The sequence below is a fragment of the Falco biarmicus genome, chromosome 9 (assembly GCF_023638135.1).
Source record: "Falco biarmicus isolate bFalBia1 chromosome 9, bFalBia1.pri, whole genome shotgun sequence".
In the NCBI taxonomy this organism is placed as follows: Eukaryota; Metazoa; Chordata; class Aves; order Falconiformes; family Falconidae; genus Falco; species Falco biarmicus.
In genome coordinates this window covers 5761871-5775968 of record NC_079296.1, presented here as the reverse complement: position 1 = coordinate 5775968, position 14098 = coordinate 5761871, and the positions used below count along the sequence as shown (strand labels likewise).

The 14098-nt window shown below is 41.9% G+C and overlaps 2 protein-coding genes across 3 annotated transcripts in view; both read left to right on the top strand.

Moving 5' to 3' along the window:
* The window catches only part of CCDC180 (coiled-coil domain containing 180), a 29229-nt gene extending 25253 nt beyond the window's left edge, over positions 1 to 3976 (top strand). For both annotated transcript variants that reach the window (XM_056352084.1, XM_056352083.1), the window contains 2 exons: positions 1076 to 3816; positions 3906 to 3976. In XM_056352084.1, the coding sequence (XP_056208059.1) occupies positions 1076 to 1207 (132 nt within the window). In that variant the 3' untranslated portion in view covers positions 1208 to 3816; positions 3906 to 3976. The remainder of the gene's footprint in view (positions 1 to 1075; positions 3817 to 3905) is intronic.
* On the top strand, positions 3837 to 13777 carry GBGT1 (globoside alpha-1,3-N-acetylgalactosaminyltransferase 1 (FORS blood group)). Its single transcript, XM_056352085.1, is given in 9 exon segments — positions 3837 to 3976; positions 4574 to 4676; positions 5768 to 5830; positions 7140 to 7190; positions 7291 to 7326; positions 9416 to 9487; positions 9489 to 9539; positions 9966 to 10249; positions 10252 to 13777. Coding segments are annotated over 8 exon segments (1017 nt in total). The 5' UTR covers positions 3837 to 3976; positions 4574 to 4614; the 3' UTR covers positions 10650 to 13777.
* The last annotated feature ends 321 nt before the right edge of the window (positions 13778 to 14098 follow it).

Here is a 14098-nt window from a genome sequence, read left to right as displayed (position 1 = left end):
ATAAAAATGATCATAGAATCATAGAATTGTTTGGGTTGGAAGGGTCCTTAAAGAACATCTAGTTCCAACCCCCCTGCCACAGGCAGGGACACCTTCTGCTAGACCAGGTTGCTTGAAGCCCTGTCCAGTCTGGCCTTGAACACTGCCAGGGATGTTCTTCACTAAGTTTACTAGAGGAATGAACACATTCCAGACAACTCTGAGACTCTGACTTGCACTGACTATAGCTTGCAAAACAGCAGTGCTTAGCAATTAGGAAATAAATGGTCTGTGTTTATGCATTTGTCCTGGAAGTAATTGTACTTCCAGTGAACTGAAGCAATTTTAAAATATATTTTTTTTAACAGGGAAATATAAAATACACTGTCAGCAGTGGCAAATGCCATCAAAACTACAAATTTGCATGAGTGTTTTATGTATCTAGTTATGGTACCTAAGCACCTGGCTACAGGACAGTCTAGTTATGGTACCTAAGAACCTGGCTACAGGACAGTTTTGAAGTGAATGCAGCTTGTCAGCAGGGTGTGATATAGTAAATGCATGCCACAGAAATATTTTCCTGAATGTATGTTGCATTAAAAATACAGTATTTTATATTTTGGAGCATATACCCTTTAATAAAGGTGCCTTGAGGTTTTCATGGTAGTCTACAGATTTCTGTTTAGGTGAAATACCTTTTTAGTAGCTTTGTAGTAGTTCAGTTCATACTGGTGATTTAGGAAGTTCCAGCAAGGGCCAGAGTGCTTTCTGTGTTTGGGATGCATGCTTTCCTCTCTATTCTCTAGAGAAGGCAGCTTTTTAATCTTATGAGCTAATAGAGGTGAGATTAAGGTCATGCATTTTTGGCAAAATTTACATTTTGCTAAAAAAATTTTGTTTCAGAAGTCTGTAAAGGGAACACAGAAGGCAGACAGTGAATAATTCGTTGTTCATATAGTTCTGTTATCAAAGGCAGAAAGTTAGTGGCCTGTATGCAATCTTCTGACACAGTGGATCAGGACCTGGTTTTAGGCAAAGTAAAATTATATTTCATTGCTACCAATTTTGTAATTTGTTGTTGTTGTTCTTTATACAGAAATACAAATGTAAACTTGAGCAGCAGTTTGCCCAGATCAAGGAAGAAAGTACAGCTCAGCTGCTAACAGTTCAGCGTTGGGAAAATTGGTGGAAACGATCTGTCCAGAAGATTAAGGAATTGTACAAATGAGATCAGTCAAATTTTGCTGGTGTTCTTCTGCTCTGAACTGATGAGTTTGTGCTAATGTCGTTGATGTTGTAAGATGTAGTCCAACAGAATTTTCTAATTATTTTTATTTTTTTTGCACTGAACAAATGCCATGGCAAAAGGAATTTTGTCTTTTGAAATAAAAAAATCTGACGAATGTGCTGTAAATGAAATGCAGACTCTGTGCAGTGCTTCCTAGCTGGATCTCAGCCAAGTAAAGTTAACTTGTTGTGGTGCTAGCTGTAATATGAGAATCTGAAAAGCTGGAAGCTCAAGCAGTGGGTTTGTACTGAAGTTCATGTCCAAGCCTCAGGCGTGATTGAATACGTCTGTGGCATGGCGCAGTCCAAGGTTATAGTAGTCAAAGGCGGCCTGTTTAATAATGGAGTCCAGTGAGGAAACTGTTTCTTCGGCACAGATGAAGCCTTTCCTATGGATATCCTCTCTTTCTTCACATTCTGAACCACACTGTACTCACAACTCGCTACTTCAGTTTTAGAAATCTGAAATAGTTGATCTGCAAAGAATATTTTGCACAAAATGGTCTACAAGTGAGGCATTTATCTGCAGTCCAGAATGCTTTCCAAGGCAGGGCTTGAAGATAAAGTACTGCTTTGTTCTGGGAGGTCCAGCAAGTTCATTTAGGAGTAATATAGCTACTTTCAATCATATCGCCTTTTAAAAAAACTCTCTGAACAAATTCAAGGAACCTGAGTAACTATTAAAAATCTTTTAGCTGTTTCTTGTGTTTGTTAGGAGATTCTGTCGTTAACTGCAACCACATCTATTTCATTTTTGTTTGCATTCATTGTGAACCCTAGGGTTGTAAATCAGTTGAGGACAAATATGGTAAATGTCAGTGAGATGGTTTTAGATGCAAGGAGATGTTCTGAACTCATCTGGCTCCAGTATTCATGCAGATTTGTAACACAGAAACTGATGCAAAGTTGGAAAGCATCAGCTGTGCTCCTAATGATGCAATACTTCAAAATATGTGTATTACTTTTCCTGAGGGATTAGATGTTTACTCCAAAAAGACACATGAAAGTACACTATGCCTATTACAACAGCTGAAACTGCACTAAAACAACCAGAACTCCCATGTCTTTTTTTTATTCTGTGTTAATTTTACTATTCAATTTGAGGATAACTTTTATTGTCCTTTCTTCTAGCTGTTCATTATCTGTCCATCCCCATCAGCCAAGTTCTGTGCTATCAGTCTTCTGAATGCTGTGGCAGTAAGTGCGTGAGGATGGTCAGGTGCTGAAAATTAGAATCCCCAGGAGACTATTTGCAAAGTGGTACTGTCTTATGTTTTCATTTATGCTTTGGGGGAAAATTTCAAAAGGATGTTTGTGAAATTGGAAAGTGATATCAAGCAGAGAGGGTTGCAAGTGCCACGGAAAACAGAATTCAATCAAGGCTTGATGTTTTAGAGAAACAAAGAGTCTGAAAATGGAGAATAATTCTATAAAGTCACATACAAGGTTTTGTATGTCATGGACCTGATTAGAAGGACCAGAGTAGAAGAGGGAAGGACACATCATAGCCTACAGATATGTAAAGGGAGTCCCCAGGTGCATGATCACGGTCATAAAAGGCAGAGACCTAAACTGCAGCAAGTGAGATCATGGCTGGAAATTAGGAAGCCTCCTGATGCAAAGGGCAATAAAGCACTGGCCTAGGTTGCCTGCCTACCCTCTGTGTAGCCAGCTCTCAAATTATTGAAAAACAGCTGTTTGAACACCCCTCTGCACACTTGTCCATTTTGCTTGTGCCAGAGGTGTCAAGCAAAAGGTCCGATACATGGCACTGAAAAATCCTGGCATCGGTGTGGCAGCTGTCATTACAGAACAAGCACAGGAGTTAGATAAAACTGGTCAAAGCACAGAATGGCAGCTAGAGAGGAAAGCCTGGTTGTAAATCCTTCTACATTTGTGGATTTGCAGCATTTTTAGGCAAGAATCTAGAACTGTTCAGCATGGAATCCATGAAGGCTTTAAATGGTGGAAAGCCTTAAGATTCATATTTTTTTATACAGTGGGATTTTGTGATGCTTCTTGGTAAAAGCTGATTAGATTGGTTGACAGGAGAGTGAGGAAGAAGCACCAGAGAGCATTTCTGTATGGCATAATAAAGCAAATTAAAGAACTTTTTGCTACTTATCTTTTTATAACCAAAGAAATTCAAGTGGAAAAATTGTTACTGACTTTTCAGCTCTATTGGCACTGTTGTATATGCCTTACCAAGGGCCAAGACAGAAAAGATCTCTGTGATGCTTAATTCAGCCTCCTCCAAACAAGCACCCTGTACCAGTTCCTCCCACTATCTGACTGTCTATAAATAGGAGATTGACAAACAGTCCCTTTTTTTTTTCTTTCTTTTTTTTCCCTCCCCCCCGGCTCCAGTCACATGCTAGGAAGCACCGTGCTCTAATGCAATACTGCATTACAGTCCCTACAGCAGCAGCCTGGAAACCTTGCCTTGCGGAAGAACGCTTGATGTGGCTGCAGAGGATGCTGGGGAGGCGGAAGTGAGCTTGCACACACAAGAGACTTATCTGCAGTACTGTAGTTCTGTATTTACTGGAGGTAATAATGAACGTAGCCTAGAACAATTAATATGCCTGTAACAAGCCCCTTTGGAGGCCACATGCAAAGGCTTTTTGTGTTCGTCACAGGGCCCCTGGTTGACACTGTGGGAACCTTTACTTCCCTGTGAACAGAAAGAGGATTAATTTGAGCTTTTAAGGTAAGTTGGACTAAAGGAAGTTAATTTTTATGGCTGTTAAAAAGGAAGCAATTTCTTTGACTTACAGAGAAATATCGTTACCCAATACGCATCGTTATTGTCACGTAAGATTTCTTTGCTTGTATGGAACCTCATTTTACCTTCCTCCTACATGCACCTTTGGAGGAACCTGTCCCTGGCAGTTATTCTTCTGTGAAAGTTGGAGTATATCAGCTAAAGTTTTAACTGTATTAGCTCTACGTATCACCTGATATGATTGGTTTTGGTAAATTTATTAAATTGCAAAGGGTGCATGCTTTAGATGACTAAATGGGATCAACAGAAAATAGATTCAAATCAGGAGGGCTCCCCATGCACTTATAACCGTGATTAGATCTCACTGAAACCAGGTTTCTCAAACGGCTTACAGGAACTGCCTCAGTGACTGAGTGCACTGGCTTCTACAGTCTGCTGGTTCTTTCTGTGTTCCTGATTTCAGAAAGACTGAATTAAAATGAAACTGCTTGGAGAGCCTCATGGTCTTATGATAAAATAATCGATTTCTCTCACAGTGAGATATTTATAGACAATTTCCCTTGCTTTTTTTGTTCTTTGCAGATTGAAAGCTGCTGGGAGTAAGAAGTAACCCTTCTGAAGACATGATTTCCAGGAAAGTGGTGGGATCTTTTGTCTGTATGCTTGTTGTTACCGTGTTTATCTGGTAAGCATTTGCTGACAAGCTTGGTCATATTTAAAACATCCCGTCTATATCTCTACTGTGGTAAAAAGCATAGCAGCAGAAAAATATGTGGTGCATTTAATGGAAAGCCCCTGTTAGAGCTGTAAGAAAGAACAGTAATTCATATAATAGATAAAGTAACACTAGTAGAGGGAGAAGCCTCTGAAGGGAGACAGAAAAAAAGACCATTGTGTCTGAATTAGGCTGCTAGCACCATATCTGACTCACAAACAAATGCTCAAGTACAGAATATTCCAGTTGCATTTCAATTCAGCCCTTAAAAGAGATGATTATCTGTCTCTTCAAAAGTCCAAAATTACTCCAATGTAACTAGAGATAGCTTTGGAGCTATCAAACATTGTAACTTTCAAACACCAAGAATGTTTGTGGCTTTGAGTATCACTGGCTACAGAGTATGCCTTACAGATTCTCGAGCAAACTCAAACTTTGTTTGAAAGGAATCTGAGATCGGGCATTTCTATTAACTATTAAATTATTTATTACTAAATTATTGTTAATTATACTGTATTTCTGATGTTGCAGTTTACTCTTATTTCACATTGTGGGTAGTTGCATTTCAGTGGTAGTTAAGTGATTGTATAGAAAAATGTATATAGATTGTGATCAAAACTGAAGGGAGAAAAAGCCTATGCAGCCGATTTGTCTGCTATGTAAATTAAAGGACAAACATTTAAAGTTCCTGGAAGTGTCAATATATTGCATATTTATGCATTTTGGGCATTGCCTTATGTGTTTCCATTTGCGTATGCTTTTCAAAAATGCGTAGCCCTACATTTTGCAGACCACTTGATGTAAATAATAATACTTTGGACCTGATGTTACAAGCTGGATGCTTCTGGACTCGTTTTGACCTGAGCTTCCCATTTATGCCTTAGCAGCAGTATATTACGTTAAAACATGAATACACTAGATCCTATGCTAATTAGTGAAGTAGACACAGTTAGCCAGAGTTACTTGTCAAAATCTGTGCTGGATTCTCAGAACATCTTGGAAAATCCTAGGAAGATATCTTTCAAGATTACCTATCTTAAAATGTTTCTTTGCTATCACAGGGTTATGGCTTGGAATAGAAAAGTGCACTACCTCCCATATTATCTGCCTTGCCCTGAAATCTTGTAAGTATCCCATTTTGTATGTCATGAATAACATAAATCATTATTATAGGAGCTGTACTTCACTGACAGTATAAATGGTTATTAACAAGTAGTCACCATTTTATTGTGGAAACAATTCCACATTTTATGAATCTATAATTAGTCACTCTCTTAAAAGGATAATGATGTAACCTTTTCTGCTTTAGTCTGCTTGCCCTTCAGGACAGCTCTGTATTTGTACAGCATGAGTGAGGCTTTGTTTGTTGTGAGTCACAGACACCAGGACCAACAGGTGAACATTGGCTTTTTTATCAGGGTGTAATCACACATGTGCACATGTACACACAGGATCCCACTGTGCTTTGAGATGCGGATTAAGTATCCCAGCTCGCTAGATGGAGAAATGCCAGTCAGAGAGGTGAAATGAATATTCACATAAGGAGTTCTGACAGCATCAGGAACACCCGCCTAGTCCCCTAATCATGTTTCTTTTCTTCACTCTGTGATCTGTGCTCTCCACTCACTTCATGCATGTATTTGTGTCATGGCAGCACTCAAGTGGCGGACAAGAAGCCTGCTCTGAACCAATGAAAGGGTAGCCGCTTCTCCAGAAACCTTACAGGTTAAGGGGTCAGCTTCACTGCGTGATGCAAACTAATGTACAGTTAAGTGACTTAGTATGGGTCCCAAAAGCTGTCTTGAAGCTGCGTGAAAGAGAATTTACGCTGTGGAAGGGCAGGGTACATGGCCTAAGTGACTTCACTGCCACATTGGACCATAGTTATAACATGACAAGCCACAGCTTTTCCCATCCTTTGTCATGACCTACTGATCTTGTAAAAACAAAACAAAATAAAAAATGCAAATAGAAACAGAGGCATTTCTGATTATTTCAAGCCATTAAAAACCATTGTGCCCAGTAAGATGCTTATTTCTCTGAATGCTGTTTCAAGCATGATATATTTCAGGTAGTTCAGTTATGCAGGGAAGGGAGCACATAGATGACCAGTACTGACAGTCCCCCAACAAGCATGTGCTTCCCTGGATTTTGACCCCTAAATTCTGATTTACCCACAGACTCTGACAGCTGCCAGCATCTCTCTGTCCTTCTTCTGTTGTGTGCTCTGTTTCAAAACTGTTACTCGCCTGACAGCCCTTGAAGGTGCGTACAGGCACTGTCTAACTCTCTCTACCAGGCAGAGCAGTGTGCACAGCAACTGGAGTGAGGACTTGGATGGCTGTCAGTACAGCAGCAGGTCCTGAAGCTGAACCTGGTTTGTATTTTAGGAAAAGCATTACAATCCCTTTCTTTTCCCACCCCATCATGCAGCTCCATGAAACTTCAATATACAGAAGAAAAGTTAATCCAACTTTTCCCACAGTAAGTACCAGCTTTTTGTATTTCTTGACCTTTAAGCTGCTGTTCCTCTGTTCTGGACATATTCATGTATTATTCAGTGGATATTTCTTCCTTTTTACAGATTATTTTATCAGCAGCCAAGAGTGCTGGCTCCAGAGTAAGTTTATTTGTTTGATCTTTGTCATTTGTTTCTGCTGACTTTTGGTTTGAGTGCTCTGCGGCACTCACAGTTTCAAAGTCCTGGTACACCCTGAACAGTACCTTGTTCCATGAGAAGCCTAACCATATGGGTATGTCTACAGCTGTCTATGCCACTCTAAGATTGAGTTTAGTCACTGTATACTTGTTAACATACCTCCTGTAAATTCCTAATTAATACATTAGCACACACACGCAGCCTGTCTACATGGTTGCTGCCAGGAACTCTTTTGGAGATGAGAGAGATGAAGAGCTGGAAGACAGTGAGAAATACCTTCTGGAACGGTGTTGTAGCTGTTACCAGCTGTGGCAGAGCTTTGAGTCCATTTCAGGGCAAAATCAAGCAGGTGCCTTGTGTGACCTTCAGCAATGATTTCAGCTAACCTGCTGGATCTTAGGCTGGAACAAATTGCGGGTATTCACACAGCCAAGTCCCTGTGAGAAGCCGTCAAACCAGTGAGTTTAAACAGACATGGAAGCTTTCAGGCAGCAGCAGCAAAGAAGTGACTTAGGCAAACACTCCTTGCCAGCTCATGTTTGTCAGCAGTCTCCTTTGGGCCAGCTCCTAATACCTGGCTCTTATCTCTAGCAGTTCACCTTCAACAGCCATCATTCTTTTGCATGTTAATAAACCCACCCTGTTGGTACATATCTTCCCGCCCCAACCCCCGCTATTTCAACAGGCTGTGCTAGGCCTGAATATTTCTCTCTTCCATATTGGAATAAATTAATGTGCGAAATCAGCTAGCATATACTGGACTAAATGAGGAGAGAATCTTGTAGCTTTTAGTGCTCTATGTCCTCTGAAGGGAGTTCACTAGCACACACTGTGAGGATGCATACCATGGAAATGAGTCATTGGGAAACCCAGTACAGCCCTTAAAAATGAAATGAAAAAGTGCCCTACTTAGAGGAGCAAACTTGCAGATTTCCTTTTCTTTCTTTCTCTCTCTCCCCGCATACAGAAAAGGATAATTAACCCAGAAAGAGAACAGTTCAGTTAGTGCATTTCCAACAAACCAAATTCTTCTTCCTGTATAATTTAATCTTTTAATCATAAGCATTATCATAGGAGGGAGTGAAATTGTTATTCTTGTATCCACTCAGACTGACAGTATTAGATCTGGGTTGAAAGCATACTGCTGCCTCAGCTATCAAACTGCTCCCCACAGGTCCTTTGGTTTGGTTCTTGTGCTATTATTGCTTGGGAGCGTGTCAGATGGGAGACTGCCTCAGCCTCCAAATGTGACCATGTGCTGCGCGTGACAAATTTCATTAGCAAAGGGCTACAGATCATGGTCTGGGGCGAATGTGAGCAGGCTAGGGAAAATTACACATCATAAATGGCATCTTGTTTTAGAAAGGTAAGAAAGAAACCCTGAAAACAAAAAAGAAATTTGAAATAGCATTGCATAGCTGTAATAGGGCATAATCAGACTCTACTGCATGTATATTCAATATTTCCACTACCCACACAGGAGATTGAGGATTTGCTATAACTTTGTTACACATTTGCATGCTGGCTCACATACAGAATTTTAAATTATATCTGAATGTGTTACAGCTATATATAAATACTGGAAAAATAAACTGTCATGCCACAAGCTGTGTTTTAATAACACAGCAATGGTGCATATTTTTATAGTAAAGATTTTCATTTTATTACTTGTATTTTAATCTGTATGTAGCAATCTGCACCAGACTGATAGCAAATATGCATAGCTTCTCATTCTGTGAGTTCAGTGGTCATTAGACTCCTCAGCAGAAAAGGCCTATGAGCGTAAGTGAGATTTTAGTAGATCCTCGGGTTTTTGCCAATTTGTTAAACAGTGCTTACTTTCATCCCAGGAACTGAAACGTCCGTGCTTTGTAACTGTAAACAAGAGGGCAGGGGAAAAAATTCTGAAGATAATACTATCCATAGTGAGTTAATGCTGATACACACACTCTTCTTCTAGCTGCCTTTTTAGTGTTTCTTTCCCATTTACTGGCCTTGAAACAAAAAGGAACAGTTACACTTCATTAACGCTCCCTTTCTTTTCCTTCAGGCGTCAGGATGTGCTGACAGTCACACCATGGCTGGCCCCCATTGTCTGGGAAGGAACCTTCAATTCTGAGATCCTACAGGCCACTGAATCTCACCATAGGGGAGACAGCCTTCACCACTGGAAAGTAAGTGAACCGCTCAGTGGGCACAGTTCTTGGGTTGATATACTTCCACCGTGGAAAGATCATTTTGGCTTTTTTTGCCCTTAGCAGAGTTCTGAAGTCTGCCCCGATCTGTAGTAAACTTTTATGCCCATGCATTGTGTCCATAGTCATAAATACCTGCAAGGTAACAGACTCAACACCTAAGGTACCTGAAGCATGGGCAGTATTTTCAAAGAACTAGCATGTTCTTTCGTTGGTCAACAGAGGGATAATCCACTTATTCCTTGTCTTCCACTATACTTTACCTATTGCATGTGCAGCGTATGGATCCTCGCAGCAATAGCTAGTCAACATTCTTCATCCCTTTTCTTCCATTAAAGTACCCTTCATAACCCACCACACACCCCCTTGTCCCTGCTGTGCTGTTCGTGTGTTGTGTCTGCACAGATACACAAGGTTTGTGGGCCACTTCTTGGAGTCAGCAGAGAAGCATTTCATGAAAGGCTATCAGGTGAACTATTATATCTTCACTGACAACCCCAAGACAATTCCCAATGTCCAGCTGCAACCTGGACGAAGGCTTGTCATTGTCCCCATCAAGAAATACCCCAGCTGGCAAGAGATCTCCATGCGCAGGATGGAGGCCATAAACAAGCACATAGCTGAGATGAGCCACCAGGAGTTGGACTACCTCTTCTGCCTGGACATTGATATGGTGTTGTACAACGCCTGGGGCCTGAAACCCTGGGTGATACAGTGGCAGCCATACACCCTGGTTATTTCAATGTCCCTCGAAGCCAGTTCCCTTATGAGAGGAGGAGATCTTCAGCAGGCTACATCCCTGATGGAGAAGGGGACTTCTACTATGGAGGAGCTGTGTTTGGAGGGCTGGTCCAGCAAGTCTATGAGCTCACCAAGACTTGCCACATGACCATCCTGACGGACAAAGCCAATGGGATCATGGCAGCCTGGCAGGAAGAAAGTCATCTCAATAGGCACTTCATCTCCCACAAACCCTCCAAGGTGCTTTCTCCAGAGTATTTATGGGATGACAGGAAACCAAAACCCCCTGAAATTCACCTCATACGTTTTTCCACAGTGGATAAGAACTACAAAGAGATACGAGCTTGACCATCTGATCCCTGCAGAGACGTCCTCCACACAATCAAACCCACTGAATATTAGCTTCCACAGAACATGCCCCACCATCAATTTTTGTTCCCAGTGTGAACAAACTGAGCAAGGAACCTGTGGGTAGTTTCTGTGGACAACAGGAGTCTTAATGCATTTTGGAAGCAGCAGCCAAAGTGGAGGTGAGAATGAAAAGGTTTCTAGATTCCTAATCTTTGTAAATACAAGCATCCCACTTAAGGCTGCAGCCCGCAAAAAGCCATGCAAAAGGCCAGTTATCAAATGCGAGGCTGTCCTTATAGCAAGGCTGCAGATGCTTTTGCCTGAGCATTTTCCTGAGGCCTAGCAAGATGAAAACGGTATTTGACATTCCTGTGAAGATGACCTAGAGTTTTAGTAAAGACTTTTTCACTTAACAAAAAAAAATGGACTTCGCAGGGCAATAAATTTTTGTGCATTGTGACTTAAACTCACACCCTTTATCAGGATCAGGAGGAAACTTGTGCCCAGAGTAAGTTATCCCTGATCAGTGTGCAGCAGGATTTCTTGGACCTTCCTAGCAGGGAGCTGGTGCAAGCCATTGCCAGTAAGAATTCTGGTCTGACAGGACAAATAGTGTGAATTCATACAGCAGTTATCTTCCAAATTCCAATCTGTGTTTTGGAGACCCAAGTTTAGACAGAACTGGCACAGCTTAGACCTAGCCTGAACTTTTTTGGGTTTATTTCAATCACAGATGTGCTCTGAACCTTTTCCCTGATACATGTCTCTGTAGATCAAGTAATCTTTTCCAACACAGAAAATCTGGTATTGAGAGGTTCATGTTCCCATCCATTGCTTCAATCCTTTCCAACTTTTCTAAGCTCTGTAAAATAAATTGGCTAGAAGCTGCTGGAACTGACAGTAAGAGCTGATGCATTTCCAACAAACAGGATGATTTAATTTTATAATGAAATGCTCTAGTGAAACTGTGAGTTCAGTGTAGAGCTGGAAGTAGGCTGGGGTTAACATTTTCTTTGCATGAATGTGATGAGAAGCTGAACCAGGCATTTTACATCCTTTAAAGCCTGACAGCTCACTCGGGTGAATGGGGAGGGGGGGTTTCAAACACAGGAGAACAGCCATGGCTTGCCAACGACGACTGCATAATTGTCAACTGAGGTCACAGCATGGAGGTTCGTGTGTCACCTCCCTTGCTGCAGCATGTCTGCCATAAAATCTTCTCCATTACCTCCTGAGGCGTGCTACCACAGGGCTTTGCAAGTCTGTGCCATGCTCATTTAACGTGAGCAGGGAGAGAGACCACAGGAGCAGCAGAGGACAGTGGTGCTGTACAACGTGGAAAGGAGAAGCAGGGGTGAAAGGGCTAAGCTGACTGTTTCTAAGGGAACAGTTTAAAAAAAAAAAAAAAAAAAGGAAAAGAAAAGAAAAAAAGGCTTATTTGGCAGAGAGAGAGAAAAGGGGGAAGAGGTGCCTGACTGTTCTTGCTTCTTTTCACATGAGGAAATTGCTGTATGGCAGTGTATCAAGTATTCAGAGCTTTAGGGCCCCATCACTGATTGCAGATGACTTAACGAGCCATTTCAGTCCTGTGTGAGCTGGCTGAAAATGGCACTTGCCAGTGTCATTGTAGGCATTTCGTCTTCCAGACAACTAATTAGAAAAGCTTTCACAGTACCCATAATATAAATAAGGTACACAGAATACCTTCAGCCCAAAACCCCTAGTGGCAGTTGGATCTGTTGATTCATGCTTTATCCAGCAAAAGGTCTACCCTATTATATTTTCTCCATGTTCTTAGTAATGTGGTGCTGCAGGAAGACACCCCACTGCATAACTAAACCAGAACTGAATCCCCTGTGAAGATGTCTGTCTGGTAACCGGGCGCCTCATCTAAGCCAAAAGGGTGAAGAAAGATCCTTATCTAAATATTTCCCAAAAGATGTATTCCCTCCAAACCCAGGAATAATACTGTATATTTCTTATTTGGAAAGCAGTTAAGTGTCCAAAAGCCATGACTGAAACTAGGGTCTCATTATGCTAGCTGCTATATATATGCATATGGATTCTTTTACAAGCCAGAAGGAACTGCCTAGTCAGAGCTGCACAGGACAAGCCAGATAATTCTATCTCCCGATATCAGTATCAAGCTCACAATACATGGCTGGACTGGGCTAGATCTCTTAGAAAAGCATTCAGATCCAATAAAAACATGGAGTGATGTAGCAGCCACATATCCATAGATCAGCTGTGCCAATGGCTAATTGCCTTTGTGCCTTAATTCTGCTCTAAATTGGTCTGTGTTTGTAGGCATTGGGCTTCATTCTGCCATACTAAATTACATGAATTCCCATGTGGATACTCATAGCCTATACTAAATCCACTATGAGATGACGTTCTCCAGCACAAATGATGTGTGACCGAGGGCAGTCTGTGTTTCTGGGGTTCCTGTTCTGAAATACTTTTATAATAGACTTGCTCTCCAGCTCTGCTTCCGAGCCACCTTTTGGCCAAATCCAGGACCCCGTGACCCCGTGACTGACACAGTAATGGCCTGATTTGTGCAGTGTGAAACATATTTATCTTCCTGGCAGGCCCGCGGCTTCTCCCCAGGGGAAGGTCTTGTGTCACATGTTACGTGACACAGTTCTGCTTGACAGGGCTGTGATTTGAAGCAGTACCTAGAAACTCCCTGTGTCTCCAGAAACACACTCCCCAGTGCAGTGTGGGAGATGCTCCCTGAATCAGCTCGTGCCCTCCTCTAATTAACGAAAGCCTGGGCTTTTGTTGTCATCTCCTGCTGATTAATCCCCTTCCCCCAACACCAGCAGCAAGCTTTCTCATTTGGAGTGTGCAGCCTGAGGCTTGTGGGCAGTGTGGGAGCTTCACAAGGACCTACTTTCTGATCTGAATTCCCCACCAACATCCATTGCTCAGTGGGGAAACTGAGGCACAGGGTAACAAGGCATCAGAGCGACACTCTTGCATGTGAGGTCTTCCTCCATTCGCCACAGGGGACAACACTGTCTTGCCTGTCCTTGTGCCAAAGGAATTTGGATGTGGAAACACGCACGCAGTACTGCATGAAAAGTGAATCACCACATGTAAATAAATCATCAGCCGATTTATGCTGCCTGAGGATCTGATGATGCTTTCAAGGTATTTCTGACTCAGGCCCCTGTTTGTCCTTAACTAAGCCTCAGATCAGTAGCTTGTTGCCTTCCCAAGGGCCCCTTGTTCCTTCCATCCCTTCCTTTCTGCTCGGCTGGAACAGACTCATCATTCATTGTCTATCTAATTTAAGAACCCATCTGACAGGCTTTTTCTTTTCTTGTCCTGGCTGGTGACTTGTGTGGTGCGTTCATGCCAAAGGGAAGACTTCTTTGGGGGGCAAGAAACAGAAGCTTCCAGCACTGAAGATGATCCTAGGTGGGGCCAGGCTGTGATCC